This window comes from Simochromis diagramma, unplaced genomic scaffold (assembly GCF_900408965.1).
Source record: "Simochromis diagramma unplaced genomic scaffold, fSimDia1.1 OVJJ01000216.1, whole genome shotgun sequence".
In the NCBI taxonomy this organism is placed as follows: Eukaryota; Metazoa; Chordata; class Actinopteri; order Cichliformes; family Cichlidae; genus Simochromis; species Simochromis diagramma.
In genome coordinates, this window is record NW_024386883.1 from 17,728,092 (window position 1) to 17,749,434 (window position 21,343).

A 21,343-nucleotide genomic window follows, 5' to 3' on the forward strand; every position below is an offset into this window, starting at 1 on the left:
TTAGGGGAGGATTTAATCGAGTATATAACTTTAGAGCTACATAACTTTTCATCTGCATATTCATTAAACATGATGTTCGGTTCCAATAATAGTCTTTTGAATTCTAACTTTTGAGCACAAGAACTGATCTGAAGCTGACACACACCTACACGCACATTACAAACTTGCAATTTATGTAAACTGGGAACAACAGTACTCTAATTTCACATTTAATTTAATCTATTTTAAGATTCTTACACTTTTAACATCTAAAAATAACATCACAAGAAGTTAAATTAGTTTGAAATGAGCAGAAGTTCACAATCCACTTAAAACTTTCCTGAACCCAAAGAGAAAAGTTCTGTTGAGTCAATACAACACAAAGCTGAGCACAGCAAGCACAGAGACAAATATAAATCATCAGGTATCCTCTAAGTCAAACAGGAATAGTTGCATTAATTATGATATTAAAAGGAGAGAAGAGGCTGTTCCTGAAACGCCGCTCTGCAACAAGGCTATAATTACACAACATATAAACCTGGTACTAATTAGCACCTCAGAAAATATAACTGCACTGACAAAAACATCTCATCAATTGTTTATCTTCCTCATGTCAGCAGTGAGGCACCAAAACAAAACAGCGCCAATTAATATAACAGGCCATCAGTAACTCTGCGGGCTAGCCTGCTGCCATGGAGCACGGAGATTGTTAATCAGCCTGAAAGAAAGTGACAGGGTTTGATAAAATGTGAGCGGTTACCTCTCTCCTTAACAACCGACAAGAGCAGTTCACCTCTGAAAGTCGAGTAAAAATCCTCCTTCATGCCAGTTTCTTCTTCTTTTTTCTCCATAAATTATTTAATATCTAAGGAGCTGGAAAAGTGAACCTGAAATTATGCATCACACGGTGGCTTTGCAGCAGGCTTCGTGATTAATATCGTGTTCTCACCTCCATCGAGGCCTTGCTGATAACATTGCACTTGTCCCCCCGATTTATTATGTAAGGGTTCAAAGCTGTACATTAATTCCAGAGTTCAAACTGATTAAGCTGTCTGTGTGAGAATACCGGTTCACACCAGAAAGTAGATTATTCTGCTGCTAACCTCGCTAACACTAGCCGGGCCACAGAACACCCTCATCATCAGCATCTGTTCAGAGACGGCTGCAGGCAGCAGCTCCGAACATATTAACAATATAAATTCTTTTTATGCAGACAGGGAAGCTTGAGGCTTTGCTTTGAAAACTAACCCACAGTGTCGATTTTAGAAGGAAAATACACAAACAGCCATGACAAACATCTAGCATTAGCTGCTTAAGCTAAACATTTGTCCTGGCATTATTACAATGATACAAAAAAGCTCAGCTGATGTTACGAGCTCGCACATAGAGCTTGGTTAGGACTTGCATTTAATATAACCAAGTGTAATATTAGTTTGGGCCACCACCAAATTAGCTGAACCACACCAACTCCTCTAAGTTGCTGCGCCACTGCAAGCCTCTTTGAAACCCAGCTGTCCATTTCCTGCTGTTTCTGCCTTATTCAGTATCATAGCTGTTCTAAGTGTTCTGTGTTGGGTTTTTGCTACAGCTGCCTGCGTAAAGTAAGTTGAAACGAGGATAGGAAGTAGAGCAGGGCGATATGACCAAAAATATTTATCACGATTTACATTTGAAAATTTGTGATAACGATATAACTGACGATATAATTGACACTAGACAAAATACTTTACAACTCCACAACTTTATTAGGGGAAAAAAAACAACAATGCATTTTCATTTAAACAAGCAGCTGTTTTCTATCTGCATTAAAGTTATATAAAAATGTAACAGTGCAAATGCAAATTCCTTGCTGACAGTTTAACTAAAAAGGCATTTCCAGTGGAAACTGGCCGACACATCCTCAGCATAACCATGTATAATATCCACAAAACTTAAAAAGAGGTTATACACACACACACACACACACACACACACACACACACACACACACAATACGGTAATATTATGTTGAAGCACAGTACGTATCACTCCGCGAGGCGCCTGCCTACAATAGCCGTAATGCTCCGACAATCCATCAAGCGCTGCGGCTTCAAGGTTCTTCAAGGTTCTTTATTATTTGTCACATGCATAGTTATACAAGTATAACACACAGTGAAATGTAGCCTGACACGCTCCTCGACATGTGCATGTCCTTCGTAACTCAGCAAAGTCATACTGAAACATTTGACAGATTTTCAAGCGCCGTGTACATAAAATCGTTTCGAGGTCAGTAAACACAACCAGAATTCATACATAAGGCACACGAGATTATAAGGGGCACTGTCGATTTTCAGAAAAATCAAAGAATTGATTTTAAGTGTGCCGTATTTTCCAAAAAACACAGTAATAACGACGGCCCACTAGCATGCTCTACCAAAGATAGTGTTTTGTTGTGTATCTGACAGACAAAAGCCAAGCCAGTTCCACACCACTGAAGCTGCAGCATTTTTACAAACCGATCCGCTTTCGCTCTTCTCATTCTCCGTCGCCGCTATGTGCGTATGAAAACATAGGCACTGCGCATGTGCGTTTTACCCATATTCTAGCGCGATATTTCATTTTCTTATCGTTGCCCAACATTATACCGGTATTACCATGAACGGTATGATATGGCCCAGCTTAATAGGAAGGACCTAGAAAACAGCCTTGACCCCCAAGTATTACTACTGCAGATAGAAATAATATTCTTGGAATTATACTGAATGGGTTACAAATAAGATTGTTACCTTTTTGCAGTATGCATTATGTTTCTTATTTTATTGTACTTTTACTGACCATACTGGCAAGAACAACCAACCAAATGCTCAGAAGTGAATTTAGGCAAGGCTCTCAGCAACAAGACTCTAGTCTTGTTAAGAAATGGCCGACAGGCCCAGTGAGATACATTTCTGAAATCCTGACTCACCACTATGAGTGAGAGTGTCTCCATTTCTCTCCCGGTCTGTTTATAATATACATACGCATGAGTGTCTTGGGATCACTTTCGGGCCTCCGCAGAAGCTGGCCGCCACGTTTACTTCTGAGCAGCTCGGTATTTGTGCAACAGTCAACATTACTAGCAAACAAATGATTCAGTGGTTTGTGTTTGTGCATGGAAGGGAGCAGGGGAGGACAGAGAACAGCAGAAATAGTTCACTTAAAGTTCAGTTATCTGCAGCAAGCCACACAGACTGTGCGTATGTACACGAACGCAGGTGTTTTCTCCTCAGTAGTGATGAGCGTGTGTGCGCTGTGTACCTTTGTCGCTGAAGTCGTCGACCAGGATGATCTCGGCTATGAGCTGTGGGGGAGAGCGATTCAGCACGCTGTGAACCGTCCTGAGCAGCGACGACCAGCCCTCGTTGTGGAACGGGATGATGATCGTGGTGTTGGGCAGCTTCTCTGCATACAGTTTGTGTTTACAGCTACACAAACACATGGAAGACACAAATAAGAGGGGGAATAGACAAAAGGGAAATATGTAATAATATATTTTTAGCCAGTGTGAAGTATCTCATTAACTACTGGACAAAGTTTGATGACTTCGATGCCCAATTACTGTTAGTAATACTAACAACCACAAACAATCTCGACACACACTTCTTTCTAGGAAAAATCAATCCAAAGCTCGGTTGTTGCTACTGCTGTTCCCGCCTTCTGCTTTCTGTGTAGTACATGCAAAGGGGTGGGGGGCGATCCTAGAAGGAAGCCTTGCCACCAAGTAAACACTGGGTGGTACCAGTAATGACAAACCAATCCAATGCTCAGTAGTACTCTGAAATCTCATCTAGAAAATGACAGACAATAGTGAAAAATAGCTATAATTCAAGGTGTGATAACAAAGGCCTCCAACTCCATAAAGGATTATAGGCCTTTTCGTTTGGCCCCAACAGAAATGTAATTTTGGATTGCTCCCTGGAATTGGTCACTATTGGTCTGTTCTGATCAAAGTTGTCCCTATCAGAGTATTCGCATGGGTAATACATCTACAGGAGATAAATCTTGGGGAACAAGTGGTTGATGAGCAACGACTGTGTTGGTGTGACCAGTAATCACCTGCGTTTTCCATCCACTTTGTGCCAAAACACACTTTGTGTGGTAGATACACACCATAGTTCAGTTTGTTAAAGCAGAACACTGCATTGACAGTCTGAACATCAATTTTTACAGCAAAACCCTGTGAACGCTGGAAAAACGAACACGTTACTGGTCACCTGACCGTTGCTTTCAAGCTTGAATGCTGCGAGCTGAAAACTGTTGTTTGGTCTCTGAATTGGAGTTTGAGATCCAGCTCTCATCACCAGTGAAGGTCTTTGACTTGAAAAGGCCAGCTTAAACAGATTAACAGTTTAAATACTTTCTGTGTATAAGTGCAAGTTTGAAGCACACAATGACATGACCTTTGAGCACTGATTGGCCAAATTTAAATCAGGGACAGTTTTTGATTTTTGTGAAGACGACATTTTCAGATGTCCTATTCTGTTGAGCTACAGTCTAACATTCAAGGACATTCAGTGAGCTGTTGTGTTACAAGAAGGGGAAGGAATCTTTATTTTTAGAAGTTACAAGGAGGAAGATTTGCACATTTTTCCTAATAATCTTTTAATATTTTTAATGACCAAAAAAGTTGCAAAAATAGCTTTATTCCTTTTCAACCTGCTCGATGAAGTGTAACCTAAATAAATTGCAGATGGACTGGAGATATATAATGTAGCATACTAGCGTACTATAGTATTGTGTTAGCAACAGGCATGCCCACACTCATTAGTTCAGTGGCAAGCATTGTAAAATGTTTTATTCTTTTACCTTTAACTCTGCAAGTTCATCGGATTTTCTATACAACTTTTTCTTCAGGGTACATTGTACATGTAAGCCCTTCTCTTTGTAACAAAGGTTCATAGAGCCTCATCATCATGTCTGTTTGGCCTTTACCAAAATGCAGTTACCACATAGAATAATCCTCCATGTGTTTCTGTGCTGGGGTTATTATTTAAAATGCTAATGGAGAGCGTGGTAGAAATTCTTCTGGAACCTGTGGAGCTGCCCTTTACCTTGCTGTACTGCTGTGCGCCCTCTACCAGCCCAACCTGAACAATGAGCTGCTCTTTTAATAAGATCTAATGAAGCATACCACCTGCTGGCTTGCCCCTCTAGACATTTGTCTCTTCTTTCTCTCGCTCTCTGAAAGATCAGGAGGAGAATCTATCGCGGCAGTAATTAAGTCTCTCAAGGCCCGTGTGGCTGCCTGAAACCCATCCTCTGTGTCTCTCCATCGTGTCATTCAGGTAGTGAGTGAGAGCGAAATGGATATACGAATCCTGTTGAGAGGCCCGGGCCTGATGTGAATAGATTTGGCACACAGCTGTCGGACACCCGTCACTCTGTTACTTTGACCAGTAAAACAGATACACCTGCTGGCCTCCCCCATCCCCGTTAGCCCTGTGTGAAGCATCTGGGTAGGGGTGGGTTTTAATAATCGATTCATCGATTAAAATAGATTCTGGCTTGGATAACGTGATATCGATTCATTAAAATCCTGAATCGATTTTTTTTTATATAAATGTATTTTCTGTGTTTTATCTTCAGCTACTTTGACACAAAGGCATCTGCTGTGATGCTCACGCCTTTGATAAAGTCTGGAAAGTGTCAGCTTCCTTTTTATAGATACAAAAATATGTCAATGTACTGATCTTAATTAGAATATTTCTGACTGTGTGAGGCAAAATTTCCCAGATTCAAATCAAATTGAATCGATTCAGGACCTTGTGAATCAGAATAGAATCGAGTCTAGAAATCAGTGACGATACCCAGCCCTACATCTGGATCCTCGCGCTAGTTTCCCACAAGCCCGAGTGGCCTAGACAATAAAAATGTTCAGTCTTCAACAGAACTCTGTTGAGTCAGATTTTAACCATCGCCCGTAGGTGGTTCTGGCTGAGCAAAGATCCAGTTATGAACTCAAAGCTTTCATATATAATGAAAAACCTCTTCTAAAATAATGGTTGTGAAAGACATGTCCAAAATGTTGAACCAGAAAAAGGCAAGAACAAGAACTCCAAGTTTTTCTATTAAGTTATCATTGTGCCAGCGCCTGTACCTTTACTGAACAAAGACTTTCCCTCAGCTCACTTTAGCAGAATCATTATGTTCTGAACCATTGCCAAATTCTTTTAGTATATTCAGAAAGCTCCCTTGATGCAATCAGGATAAAAATAACACCAAAGAGCTAAAGACGAATTTAAAGTAATCCCTGTGTCTATGCACAACAGCTCAACCTTTAAAATCATCCTACCGTTAGCAGGCCGGGCAAACCTTAAGGACTCGACTGGAAATTTCTCACTTATCTGCTTTTTCTGACATTTGATTCCACGCTTGCTTCACGATACTGCTGCCTGTGAGTTTGCAAAGTTTGAACTCTATTCCCTTGACAGCTATAACAAGCAAAGAGTTCTCTGTCCAATATAAACTTGATAAAGTGTGCCACCGTGATGCCGTACTGGTGGAAACTGGCTCTGTGATGGAAAATGCTTCATAAAGGTCACAGGATGTGGAAACTTTATAAATCTGAAGAAAAGGGGAAAAAAAAAAAAAAAATCAGAAAGAACATAAATGCTGTCCTGGAGGGACCTTGAGAGGGAAAGCATTTAAAACTGCTTCCCACAAGAAAGTGACAGCAGGGTCAGAGAACAGCCCTGTCAGGTAGAGGGAAAGAGCTGAAGGCTGATCTGTGACGAATCGGGTCACCAGATCCAAAGCTGTTAAGCAGATGATATTTATAATGTTGCCGTTGAGTTTATTTTCAGTATTTTGTTCTTAAATGAGTCAGAGGAGAAGCTGGAAAGAACCCAGCACTCTGTACTGCAAACACGGGCCCATATGGCTCACCGTGCTTCTACAGCATCCGTCTTTGAATACTTTGAATACTAGAAAATGCTCAGCTTAATGTGCACCTCGTCATCGCATCAAGTCCACGACACCGGGGCAGTAAACAAAGAAGCAAACATCTTGTCTCATCTTATTCATGAAGAGTAAAGCCAAGTAGCAGTTAAGTTAAGTGCTAGCTGTTGCACTTGTTGTTTGTTCATGTTATTCTTCAACTTCAACTTTATTAGAAGTTTGAGCAAAGCTTTGCCTTTGGGATCATCTTCCATCTCGGAGTAATCAAACAAAGATGACAGAATTGATTAAAATGACCTCCAAGTCAATGAAGTTAACACATTACACTTCTTGCTCATAAAAATCTGCCTTCTGAATGCTTCTACAAATGAACCCCTCCTTTAACTAGAAACATGAGAACTGATGGGTGGTGTTTGCTATGCACATTCATGTTCCCACAGAACAAAATTGTTTTCACACCATTTTTATTCCACAAGCTTTCTGCAGACTCCAACAGTAAAGCCAGACATTTATTTAAACTCCAAAGGAGATAATCCCATTGGACTCTAATGGCCTCTTGGCCACAGATTAGCAAAATCATCAATATGTTATTCATTCCATCCAGTTCAATAACCATGGCAGGAAATGGGGGTCATAAAGGGTTTTTGAGTTTGTCTCGTTTATTAAGCTTCCCTGTTGCTTCACTGTGACCAATCAAAAAGAGCCAGACTTTCCACTTTCTCCATCCTCTGAACTCATCCTCCTCCCAAGAAAATCCTGGTTGAAAAATATTCGCAGCCCCACAGCAGCCAGACGGAAAGCTGCTCCCGTACAACGCGGCACACATGTTCTGTCACTTCATAACACCTTGCACACGGGGGGACATCAATGACACTGTTAATTACTATCAAGAACATGGTTTACAAGTACATGGGCAACACATGGTGCATTATCAACTTCTGTGTGTAAAGCCAACTCTCTCCTGTTAATAGGCTGGTCAGGTTGATAATCGGAGCAATTGTTCGAAACAGTGCTCGTCGTAATGAGTTGGACCAAAGCCAGCCTGGATAATAAAGGTGCAAACATTACCAAGTAGGTTTTGGTTAGGGCAGAATTGTCCTGGTGTCTAATAATGGCTTTCTGCTTTACATTGAAATCTGTATTTGCTTCACTTTGGACATTTTGCATTTTTTCTTGCAAAATCTTTTCTTTTGCATTTACTCTTTCAAGCCTTCATAGCAGATTTTGACCACACGCTAAACCCAAATGCAGTAGTGTTAATGTACTCACAAATTAAATTAATTTAAGCTTCTTGAGTTTCTGTGACAATTTTCTCAGTTTTGACTACTTTTATCATGTCTGCACGTGTCAGGAGAGTTGGATGATGCCTGTATGGAACCGGTGGATTGCTGGGTTGATGAATACGTCCATTTCAGCACGGATACGAGTTAAGCTCTGGTCATTGTAAAATGAAAATAACGTGAAAATAATGCAGTTGTTGGTGATTGTCAAACATCAAACTTGTAGATCTAAGTGAACATTTGTCACTTAATCAAAAGATTTCAATTTGTTAAAAATTGTTATGTTTAAAAATAAATTAGACTAAAGAGACTTTTTAAACAGTGCATTAAAAGAAGGATATTTAACCATTTGGATTTTGAAGTTGCTAAATAGCATAATATTTATATATACACTATACACTACTATACAATGTAGTGTAAAGTGCTTTGGGGTCCTTAGGGACTGAGTAAAGCGCTATACAAATACAGGCCATTTACCATATACTGCAGAAAAAGTACCCATTCCAAACTCATTAAACTTTCACTCTGGTTAAACAGCTTTACAACATTTTTCCTCTTTTATTGCTGTGGAATTTCATCAGGTCTGAACTTTAGAGTCGATTCTTCTTTGTTCAAGTAACACAACCAGTCAGATGACGTTACGGACGGACATATCAAGGCTCTTTTTGGACATTCAAACTAAACCAAATGTAGCGTTTAAGCCTAAAGTTGTCTTCAGACACAGTTAATCATTGGTAGGAATTTGACCTCCTTATCTGACCCAAACAGCGAATGTACCAACTATACACTAGCTCTAAGCCAGAGGTGTCACACTTATTTTAGTTCATGGGCCACATACAGCCCGAATCGATCCCTGAGGTAGTAAAACCAAACATCAAAAGGAAGGAAGAAAAGAACAGAATAAAATGCCCTCTCTAAAGAACTACAAGTGCATCCTACAAATATGAAGAACAGCCTGATGTCTCTGTAAAATAAATGTAATTGCATCATAATGTCTCCACATTAATTACATTTACTTTCCTTACAAATGCATACCAGTTTAGCGGTTATTTGTGTCCCTCTAATGTCAATCAGCAGTATCCTTCACTCTCATCAGTAGTTGCTTGAATCACTCTGCCCAAGCTTAAAGTAGGTCCAAAGTTAAGTTAAGTTGTTTTTTGTTTCTTTTGGTTCTATGGCCTGTGGTCACCACATTGCTGCCAGCTTCCTGTGAGGATGTGTGGACTTTCCATACATTTTCACTCCTGTATAGTCTTACTGTCTGAACATAGCCATGCTGGTAACAGCAATGCATTTCATTTTAAAATATATTTCACTGCAAGTTTCACTGTTTTTTTCTTTCAAGCCAAAAACCAGCCTGCTGGCTACTCCCAAGGCCTCATGTTTGACATCCGTACTCTCAGCTAAACAGCAATGAACACATTGTGTTTGTGCGAGTATGCCTGTGTTCTGTAAAGCACTGGAATACACAGTTTTATGCTTAAACACAGTGGAAATGGCGTGGAATTAAAAAACGCAAAGGCCACGAAATGGTCCCAGGTTCTACAGAGGGTTAAACCGAAACATTATGAACGCCTTTCCCGTCCTTTTCAAGGCAAAAAAAAAAAAAAAAAAAAAAAAAAACGAAACATTTCCACTGACCTTCACTATTAATTAGTGTAAATCAGCATCTTGTTGAGCAGAAAGCTTATCTGAATCACTGATTTCAAATATTAGCCTTGCGGAACATGTATCTTACACAAAGAGCTGAGAACCAGCAGGTTTTCAATCCAGCTAAAGGACTGCGGCAGGTGATTCATTTTTTTCCTCTCCGGTTGATGGAATGCCAATCTGTAAAATAACCTGCTGCAGTCTTTGGCTGGAATGAAAACCTGCAGACCCTTGGTCCTGTGTGGCCCATTTTTGCCTCTATGATGAAAATGCTCACACCAACAGAGATGTATTTTTTGTAGAAAATGGCAGTTTTGCCTGAGGCTACTGGCCACTTCGCTAGAAATTTTAAGAAGTGTTTTCTCTCTTTCTTTTCATCTGGTGCCCACCTCACACTCAATAGAAATGACTGATATGGCAGATTGAGATGTGATAAAAATCCCCAACATAAGCCTGTTGGAACAGCACTGAACAACACTCAGTTATTCACTGACTCATGAAGTCTACCTCTGTAAAAACTCTACTGCTAATCAAATGGCAGCTCGTGTAGTAAAACTTTGAGTGTTTTACTACACGGGCCAGTAGTGTGCAGTCTCATATACAGAGTGACGCTAGAGACTCTGCAGATTTATCTTTAAACATATGAATAAGACTATAAAGTGACAAGTTTTTTTGGTGTTCTACCGAAAACACACATAACTCACTTTGGATGGCGGATGTCAGGAACAGAGCGGTTCAGGGAGATGCGGTCGCTGACGTAAATGTTGAAGCCGTTTTCTCTGTAGGCTTGATCGACCCGGTCAGCATCAGTCAGGGGGAACGGCTTCCCCTGTTCACCGTTACCTACAAATGAACAACATTTCATCACAAAAACTTCAATCTATACAGACCAAAAGTGAGCAAGCAAATCTCACACGTCATTCTCTTCACAGAAATTCGGCAAGAGGGGAGAAATTAAACAGTAAGTGAATTTGGGCTTTTAGTGACTGCATCACTACAGGAACAGAGGTGTGCACGAGATAAAGAAAAGAACTTAACGAACTAGAATTACAGAATTATAATAACTGGAATTAAACTTATATTCACTCTAATACTAATTTACTCAAATGAATACTGTGTTTTATTTAAGAACACTTCAAATTAGCAATTGAGTCCATGAACTCATCAGGAAATGTTAAGAGCAAAGAAGTCTGGGTCTGTTTTCTCACATGCGCACACGCACACACTTCCCTTTTGGACCCACAGGAGTCGCCCCCTTCTCATGCTTAGAAAGCTCCACCTTTTAGACCTAGAAGCTGCATCCATCCTAGAACACACCCTCTTGTTAACTATAGCTGAAGTCAAAACTAATCTAATATATTAGTTTGTCTCTGGATATATAAATCGGAGATTAATGTTTGAGAACAAAACGACAAAAGAAAAAGCCACACAGGATAATATTACATCATCATATTTTGGGGATTCATTAAAAGAAGAAGTATGGTCCTGTGGAGAACAAAAAACAACTCTAATCATCTACAGACATGCATGTTTCATTAAGCAGAAATTACCCACTTTTCCCTCCTAAAGGAAAGAAGAGTGGAAAATAACTTTTAGCCTTTAACGGCTCATTTCAGGAGATAAACCCATTTGGACTAATTTACACTCAGTGTGTAAAAGCTGTTTTCCCTGAACAGAAAATTAAACCCAATCAGTGATGATTGTAGAAGATATAAACAGTATTTATGGCACCAGTAACGCATCCAAAGCACAGATTTACACCCTTGCTGGATACCAGGAGAGCAACGCTCTGGATGTGTGCGTGCAAATCCAAAAGCATCTTTCTTCATTAAGTTTCATTTTTGCAGAAGTTGTAAAAAGAGATTTTGACAAACCAGATCGAGATGCGTCTCTTTTGATTGCTTCATAGTCATGCCAGTCTTTTCGCCGCACACCGTTGCGTCCCAGCTGAGCGCCCTTCCCCGCACGATTCACTCCCTGATGGAAAAAACAGAATTGGACAGAGGGATGGTTATGAGCACCATCATACACATACACACACCTGCATTTTCTCTGCTCTGATGGCTGGATTAACCAGTGAACAGTATATTGGCTGCCATGTGAACATACAGCACACATTTCCACAGATGTTCATATTCATATTTTGTACTCCAGTGTGTCTTAAAATATCCTTTTGCCGTACAGTTGTAAGTAGGGAAGAGCTTCCAGAACTTCCTGATTTATAACAATCATTCACAACATGTTCAACCAATTTCAGCTTGAAGCTATTAAGCAAGCAATGTAAGAGAACTTCTAGCTTCAGTCACAACCAGCTGCTTCTTATGCACGCTTGCAAGTTGGTATCTTGGTTTAACTTTGCTCCTCAAGTTCCTCCTATTTTAGTAATTCTTTGGAAATAAGTGCCACATCGTAGACTGTATCAATGAAGTAAATGCTTAGGTGAAACGCATTAACTGACCCAGTAAGTAGTAGGACATGCCGAAAACACTTCACCAAGGAGGTATCCAGGTGGCACCCAGGCCAGACACGCAAACCACATCAAATGGTTGCTGGCAGCCCAAAAGAAGTGGTTCTTTTCTGGGCCAAGCTTTTAATGCTGTGTAAATAACTAAATCACTCAGACAAAACCTCCACATCAGGATTGGTACAAGAAGGTGAATATGAAAAAAAAGTGGAAGCAAAAAACAAAAGAAATACAGAGTGATCCCATCTTTTCAAACTATTGCAGCACCTCCACCTGTAGAATCGCTGAGCTTCTGGACTGATATATATATATATATATATATAAAAGAGACATGACTGTAGACTCATCTCTTCATTTCAGTAAAAGTCAGTTGAAACGTGCACGATCAGCAAAAATGGCGGCTTGCAACAGGGGATGTGATGTAAATTTGGCGTCAGCTTTCTCGTAAGGTGCAGTTTGCCCGGCACTAGGCGGCAGGCATGGGGAGGCCCTTAGATGAATGCGGTAACAAGGATGAACAGAGAGTTATGACTGACTAACAGAAGAATAGCACGTCTCTAAAACATCTGCTAATCCAGTGATTGGGGATCAATTTGGATGTGCACCAAAAATAACGTTTGCCAGCGGTTAGTAATGTGGAAGTGCAGTGAAAATTGGAGATTGCCATTTTTACTCTTCAATCAAAGTCACATAATCATTGATTGTCCAGTTGACTGAAGCTGAATCTCAAGTGCTAGACATTTCTGTTCCAAACCAGCGCACAACCTCCCACGCCAAACCTGCAGAGGCTCAGCCACCTCGCACACAGAAATGGTCAGGAGGATGGTAAAAGACACCTTTTTTGTTGTTAATGAGATAAAATGTGAAAAACCAACATAAGTCGTTTACACAACAGAACAGCACACTCAGTCTTTTTTACCTCACCCCGTCAGTATCTGTGTCAGCTAAGAGATTTCTCCAGAGCATCAGCTCTCACTATCTAACAATGCTCTGCTGAGAGTTTATCCACAGAAAGTGTACTCTTCTATTTCATGCTTGACAACCCTGTGAGGAGAATATCAATGCCCTGACTGACACACACACACACACACACACACACTGCAGCTCAGCATACAAAGGTGGAGGCTGTTTCTTCTTGCACTTAGTCATTCTACACGCTGAGTGACTTTCAGTGACTCTGCATTGTGAATTACAGGATCACAGCACAATGGAGAAATAATTAGCTCGATGGGAGGAGGCAATTAGTGAAACACTTTAAATACAAATGGCACCACTGACTGCATGAAATACTATGAATTATTAAACAGACTGCTGGCTTAGAGGAATACGACCCTGAATAACAAACTAATGGACAGTATATAACCACAAAGATTTCGTTTTAGGTTAATCTTTTTGATTAAGCCTTCAGACTCAGGCACCGACTCTCCCCCCACCCCTATTGCAAAGTGAGGACCCCCACCCCTATGACCCAGAGATCATTTTGACAATTTAAGGGTTATGTTAGGCTTAGATTTTTGTCAAGTTAATATATGCATTACTCAGTATGACCTTGTATGGGAAATTTTCTGCTCCATCTGGGGGCAAAACATTCCCACAAGCTTAACAATGTGTTTCTGGTGTAACAAATATGACGGTTGAAGATGACCAAATCTGACAAAAGAGGAATTTATAGTTACACATCCAGGGGCCATGCTCTAGCTTGGGGCTAGCAAACCATAGAAACTGGCTGGTAAACTTTGGGGTGGAAAACCTTGAACAGCTTATTTATTGTCTTTTTGGCCACTCAAATACCAGTTTTCCACCAACACCCTCCTCAAACTAAAAGAGATTCTATGCCAGTCTATCAGACAACAGTTACTGCCAAAATGCTGCCATTGGCGTGGTATCACAAAACTGGCACTAATGTCAGAGGCAATATTTGTATGTAACACTGCGATACACTGGTCCTCATCGACTGTGACATACAGACTGAAGAAAGTGGATATCAAACCACCAGCTAACCCTGTAATGCTTATGTTTTATCAGTTAATTAGTTAACCAAGTAAATAACCTGCCATGCTTCTCACACACCACACGAAGCTCAAAAACCAGCAATCCCCGAGTTGGGAGGCCTTATACTTAGGCAACTGGGGCTGCCTGAAATACGGGAACTACTACTATATCCTCTTTTGATACGTAGCATGGCTGCATAGTTTAATGGTTCACACATTTGGCTAACAAGCAGAAAATCTGCGGTTCAGTCCCAGGATGAGAGAGAGAGAAATCCCTTTGGGGTTGCAGAAGGAAAGGTTTGATTTGATTTGGTAAATCAGACATGCGGAGCTGCCCGCTGTAACAACCCCTTGAGAATAACGGGGCAGCCAGTAATAGCTTCTGTTGATAAATGGCACCGCAAACATTCTCAGTGCCTGAATTAGACTTCCAATTTTAGTATGGTAAACTTGAATTGTACTTGAATACTCTGTAACTTTAATAGCTGTAATAACTGTACTGGACAGCTTTCGTACATTGATTAGAGCAGATTAAATTGTGTGAAGAAAACTGCATCAACTCATGATTCAATCTAAATTCTGACTTTTCCAATGAAGACTTGTGTGCTCCAAGACATCATCCCTTCATGCAGTACTCAACCTCTTAGGTCAACCGAAGAAAACCTTCAGCCCATTTGTAAGATGACTGACTAGACGGTGTGGATAAATGAAATAAGTTTTTTTGTTTGTTTGTTTTTAAACTGATTCCACTCCATTTACTTGTCCTTCCTTTCTTTCATGGCCTCCCTTTTCCGACCCCATGATCCCACTACTTCATTCCCTTTCTGTTGCAGACACCTTCAGTGTGTCGCATATGGATCTGACAAGCAGCAAGAGTCCATCTGTGCAAATTCATACTATAAAGGAGCAGTACTGTGCCGCCCCATTTCCTCCTGATTAAAATTTCAGCGCACATCGCCACAATATTCCTCTGGGGTTTTTCCTGCTGCTCAACAAGACCTTGAAAAACAAGACAAGGAGAGGGGGGAAAGTTTTCAGCTAATGTGTGCACATGTTTAGTTTTGTGGACGCAGGACGTGGGCGGGTGGTTAAAGGAAAGAAAGTAATTGAAATAGACGGAAAAAGGATGGGCATGAAAACAACTGTCCACACGTGGGTAATGAAAGAGGAAAAGAAAAAGTAAAAGTCTGCAAAGTTTTTAAGGCTTTGTGCTGTGGGTGGCAGGTTAAAACAACACAGTGACTAAAAGAGCTTCACACTAAAAGCAGCCTGCAAGTTTGTCACTGAAAAGCCAGAAATGTGAAGAACAAGAGCAGTTAAAAGTGAACATCTCTACTAACTAATAAAGCTGATATCTAGATGCAAGAACCTTCACATCAGAGTCGCACTAAACTCTGTTAGGTTTGGTTAGAGTCAGGTAGAGGATATAAAAGGGAGTTCTCTCTACGCAATAAGCAAACAGGATTAATTCAGCTCAAGGTGGCCATGGTTAACAGTGATGCCCACATGGTCTGGATGAGTAAAAGGTAAGGAGGGCCACCAGAAAACCCCATAAACTGAGTGTATTCCTTTAAAATCCACTTGAATTTTCTTAGTTAACTGGATTGTGGCACAGCTAGGCATGGAGTATTACAGTTAAGTCATTCTTGTTGCTAAGGTTCATGGAGATGTCATTACTTCGGGAAAATAAAACAACTCGACCTGAATACTTCACTGCGTGTCATACCAACCAACTGGTTACTGCTGTTCCTTGCAAGGTTATAATCAGTACATGCTGTGCTCATTATTCAGACTGGACTTAGAGGAAGAGAAACATTCTGAAACATACAAACTATCTGCAATTCTTACAAAAATTATTTCCCCCCCCCCCTCTTCAAAAACACCAGTTATGTTTAAGGTTACAGTTACTGTTATAAGGATTTAGCCCTCACAGGATTAAGCAGGATTTCATTACATTTCACACATTTTCCTAAAGCTCTACAAGTAACCCCAGAGCTGATTTACAGTAGCAGACAAATTTTAATGAAGCCAAACTCAAATTCAATGGCACATGAAAGAATGCAGCATTGTCCAATCACACAAGTTTGTGGTAAATTACTTTTTGTAATGAGGGTGCCAAATTTGTGTAGTTTAATTTACAACTTTGCAATGGCAGGGATCGTGACCCAGGGTGTTGCATCTATGTCATTTATTTAGGTTGAACCTGAAACACTGCTCAAGGCTCAGCTACGAAAGACACAGGTTAGAGCTCCACGAAGGGTCTAGAGCAGGGGAGTCAAACTCATTTTACATCACAGGTCACCTACTGATTGGAAGGTTGGTGGTTCGATCCCTAGCTCCTCCAGTCTGCATGTCAAGTATCCTTGGGCAAGATACTAACCCCAACTTGCTCTCCGATGCATCCATCGGAGTATGAGAGTGTGTGAATGTACTTAGAAAGCACTGAGCGCTTTATAAGAATCAGTCCATACTGACCACTTCGATCTTAAGTGGGCCAGACCAGTGAAACTCCCCCGTCTCTCAGTGTAAAGAAGTTACATTTACCTGCATTTTCTACGCGATAAAGAAAAAGCTGACAACTCTTTGAACTCAAATTGTAAGAAACTTCTGGTAGCTCGTTGCCCAGCCTGGTCAGGTTTTTTGTTTTCCCATTTTTCGTTTTTTTTTTTTTTTTGTTTTTTTTAACTGTAGTAGTTATAAAGAAAAAAAAAAAAAAACACACACCTGACATTTCTATAGCAGAAAGTGAAAAACAAACGTTTCAATCTTTAGTTGTTTATTGCTTCATTACTTTGAGTAGTATGAATGGCCAAGGGAGGTTTTTATCCATAGGAAAAAACTGTAAAACTTATTAAAATACAGTTGAAAGTCCAACATTTCTGCTTGCTTGTTTACGGCGAGTTAGATTATAAATGGCTTCAAGCACACCGTCGGGCCTGCGAACCTCATTTAGACACTCAGACACTGAGCTGTGACTCTGTGCTACATGCACACATTTCTGCATCTCTGCTCCCCAGAACATCTGCCCCCCCTTCCTTCTTTCTTGACCCCAGTCCATCTTTGCACGTGATTGGTTGCAACATGTGCCCATCAAAATAAAGTCTCACATTTGCCTGTATGAATTCTCAGCAGGTCTGAAGATTTGGCTCACACGACTGACGTGAAATTATCTCGTTTGCCGGGGGCCACAAGTTTGACACCCGTAGTCTAGGGTGTAGTGCCTGGGTTTTCGATTCCAGGTATAGCACTATAGGTCCTACCTGACGAGTTCATTTGGATGCACTGGCCCACTGTGGACAAGTGAGAGCAAACTTTTAATTCGTCAATCAATTAACCTATTTTCATCAGCTCTGGTGATGAGATTGGGTAGTAAAGAACGGTGTGTTGGATACAAGCATCCAGAATGAGTTTCTTTTGCCTTAGCGATAGATGTCCAGCCTCACCCTAAAATACAGCCCCTGCTCCTTTGCTTCAAACAGAAGTAGCTGGTAGACGACCGCAGGATAGACACAGAACTCCAAACTTCCGGGTCTACCCAGACAAACTACTGATACACTACTGTTCAGCGATTTAGGATGTGAAAAAGCTTCAAATTCAAGAACCCGATTTTGGTTTGAACACCTGCTAAATCTTTTGTATTTCATGTTTCGTAAGTACCTGAAGCAAGACTCTCCCAACAAAGCCAGCTGTGCTGCTTTAATGCATGGCTGATTTTGGTTTGAATAGCTGCTAAATCTGCTGAAGAAAATGTAAAACCGCTGATCAAAAGGCAGGCGTGCAGCCAGAAGCAGCAAAGAGTTTGTCACGGAACACAAACCCTTTAACGACTTCATTCTTTTGTGAGGTTTTTTTGTTTTGTTTTTTTACTGAAGAAAATGTTTATAAATTAGTTTGTCTAGACCCTCCAAGCATCAGTACATTTCATACAGTATGTATGAAGTACTTTCATATTCTACCTTGTATATTTGTTAAACAATGTGAAACGACCACCTTAAAATATTGTAATATAAATGATTACTTTTATTATGACCTTAGTACCTTTAAACCATCTTTTTGACAATAGTGAAAGTTAAATTTAGTTTCATCTCAGCCGGAGAATCAATATTCATGAGCAACACACAACGGGACCAGAGGCGGCTTGAAAGGGAACGGAAACTAAGGCGATACCAGGCATGATCATCTGCGTCTCTGCGGTACTCCACAGCAGATTATTGCCTCCCTCATTTCTGCTAATCACCATCATCACAAAGCATCCACGCTGCCACAAACTCATTCCACTCTGGGCACTTTTCGGCTCCATCAATATTCAAGACTCAGCCCAAACACCCTGATAAGTCACTGAAAGAGTGACACCATGATCCTCACAGGGCACATTGTCTCCATGCAGCACTCTCATATTAACTGACAGGCCCCCAAAACGTCTTAAATGCAACGCAAACAGGAACAAATGCTCTAAAGGAAAGCAGAGGGGGGAGAAGAAGAAAAAAAGCTGCGAGAGAGCTGAAAGCACAGGGATGTAACTCCTGTCACCTGGCACCATGAGCCCTCATTAAATTTAATGTAGCCTTTTAGTGGTCTATTTAACTGATGACAAAAGGCCACATGTCAGTCAGTGTTTGCACACAGACTCATAAAAGACAGACCGAGAGTATCAGGCAGCAAATGTGTGAGTATTTGCATAAGACATGGAGACAAAGCCGCGTTCCTTAATCTACCTAAAAATGTGATATCAGTCTGTCCAAATTGACGAATTTGTCTCCTTGGAGCGACACACATTATTAAAAAGGTGTCTCCCTCTGAATACTGAGCTCTAGACTGCTCCCCGTATTCCTCCTCCCAAACATCAGACGGTTTACAGAGCTCTCGGCGCAGCCTCGGCCATCGTAGAACCGATCTGTTTTTGTTAAAGACAACTGAGCGTGAAGCTGAAGCTGTAGATTACAGGTGCATCTACACTCCTACCCTCACCTGTGCCCATGGACTGTTGTTAGTGACAGGAAGAAGTCAATTGTAGATACATGTGGTAGAATTCTGATTCCTTTGAAGCATGCTGAGGAACTCACTCGCTTAGAGGTGGGAACAGAGCTGCCGTTCCTCTGTTCTGGAAAGGGGTTGATGTGTTTCAGGCACAGGGTTAGGATGCCTCGTGGGAGAGGTGTTTTGCACATTTTTCACATACTACAATAGCATCAGTTTACTCAAAGAGAAAAATGTATACCTAAAGAGCATAGGCTGCAACATGAAGGCAACCTGTTATGTGGCAGGGCAACTATGACGACTTGTAGCCACTCAAAGAGGAGCATTTTCCACAGCAATGATGTGATTTAATGTGCCAGTGGCTACTGATGACCTACATGCAAACATCTTGTGTAAAAAGAAGTCCACATGTCTTAATGGAGATGAGGGAAATTAATAAGGATAGCATATATTCAGCCTGGGCATCACCTGAATTGGGGGCATATTTAAGGGTAGTGAAACTGTAGTCACTGGTCCATCGGTTTTCCTCCTGGTGACCTCGATGGAGGGATTTTCAGATTATGGCGAGGCTCTCTGAAACGCTGGCTGCCTAACCTCATTTCCATGCCGATGTGGTCTTCTGCTAATCTGCCCAACAGCAGATTATGTCTGCTATTTGGTCAGATAGTGGGACTGATGCTGGTGCTGTGGGTTTAGACTCTCAGCAGCTGTTGAGGGACATCAGAGCCACACAGTTCCAACATGCCAGAGACGCTCACAAAAGCAGCAGTAGGTCTGCTTCTGTCTGAGCAAAAGAATCAAAGGTAGTGTATGTGTGGTCACTCGGAGACAGATGTCTGGCTTACATTCATTTCTGTTTTTCCGCTCTGTGTCTTATTATTTCTTTCCCATCCATGGGTACAGAGACTGCTTGAGGTTTGGGATTTCACAGATGAACCACAGATGTTGTTTTTTTAATTCATGAAAGCCGGAACAGTTTTTTTTTTTTTTTTTTTTTTTTTTAAATCCAACTAGAAAGTTGAACAAAACACTGCCCCTCATGTAAGCTGAATTCAGTCTTTCTACTAAGGTTGCTGTGACACCCACGGCAGAATCGGTCGCACATGTGAGCTGGCGACTGACATGTTTTCAGACTGGTATTTTATTTGTACGGATACAATGCCGAGGTAATAGTGCCACCTTAAAAGGACTGAAAAGGACGGAAGAAAATAAAAGCACTGGTCCCGTATTTCCCTCTTCTTCTCGTTTTCTAATTCATTTTCTTGCCTACTGACTGTAAAAAAAAAAAAAGACAATTGGAGGAGAGTCAGATGTTTGAATTCCTGTTTGTTGTGTCCACCTGATGGATTTTCCTAACCCACAAAGATTGCAATCAAACTGCAGGCAAAATTAGCTCAAAACCCGATTACTTTGCTTTTTGCTGCACAAAAATCACAGCTATTCAATTCTGGATTTTGACCGCAGCTGACAGTAGTCCTTAAGCAATTGTCCTCCAAAATTTCTAATTTATTTTACTCTCAGTGATTCTATTCATATCCAGACCAGCCACTCCTGGATCCAACCCGGCATCCACGTACACCTTTGTTCAGAAGTTGCAGCCGCCACTCCACAAAAAAGCCTCATCCGCAGTGACCGCTGAGTGCTACTGCACATGAAATTGTAACAATTGACTTTAGTAAATCCATGTTTATTTTCATATATCCATCCATCCATTCTCTTTTGCGTATCCTTTTCAGGGTCGCGGGTGGGCTGGAGTCTATCCCAGCTACCACAGGGTGAAAGGCAGGGTACACCCTGGATAGGTTGACTGTCTGTCGCAGGGCTTACACACACAGTCAGACAACCATTCGCACCTATGGGCAATTTAGAATGACCAATTAACAGAACCCTACTACTGCATGTCTTTGGACTACAGGAGAAAGCAGGAGTACCCGGAGAGAACCCACGCTAACACGGGGAGAACATGACCCACTATGAGCACCTGGTGACAGCGGGAAGGAAAAACTCCCTTAACCAGGCTTAGGGAGAGACAGCCATTTGCCACGACCAGTTGGAGGTGAGGAGAAGGAGACAGAACAAAAGACACA

The 21,343-nt window shown here is 41.1% G+C and overlaps 1 protein-coding gene across 2 annotated transcripts in view; it reads right to left on the minus strand.

Annotated features, from left to right (window-relative positions):
* Window positions 1-21,343, minus strand: part of LOC120733999 (polypeptide N-acetylgalactosaminyltransferase 10-like) — a 113,043-nt gene that overhangs the window by 69,452 nt on the left and 22,248 nt on the right. The window contains exons 1-4 of one of the 2 annotated variants that reach the window (XM_040032540.1): window positions 13,364-13,675; window positions 11,699-11,865; window positions 10,529-10,667; window positions 3,256-3,422 (exon numbers count right to left, since the gene is read on the minus strand). In XM_040032540.1, coding sequence (XP_039888474.1) covers window positions 3,256-3,422; window positions 10,529-10,667; window positions 11,699-11,865; window positions 13,364-13,437 — 547 coding nt within the window. In that variant the 5' untranslated portion in view covers window positions 13,438-13,675. Of the gene's footprint in view, window positions 1-3,255; window positions 3,423-10,528; window positions 10,668-11,698; window positions 11,866-13,363; window positions 13,676-21,343 lie in introns of those variants that run through there. The other variant, XM_040032539.1, reaches the window with a different exon arrangement.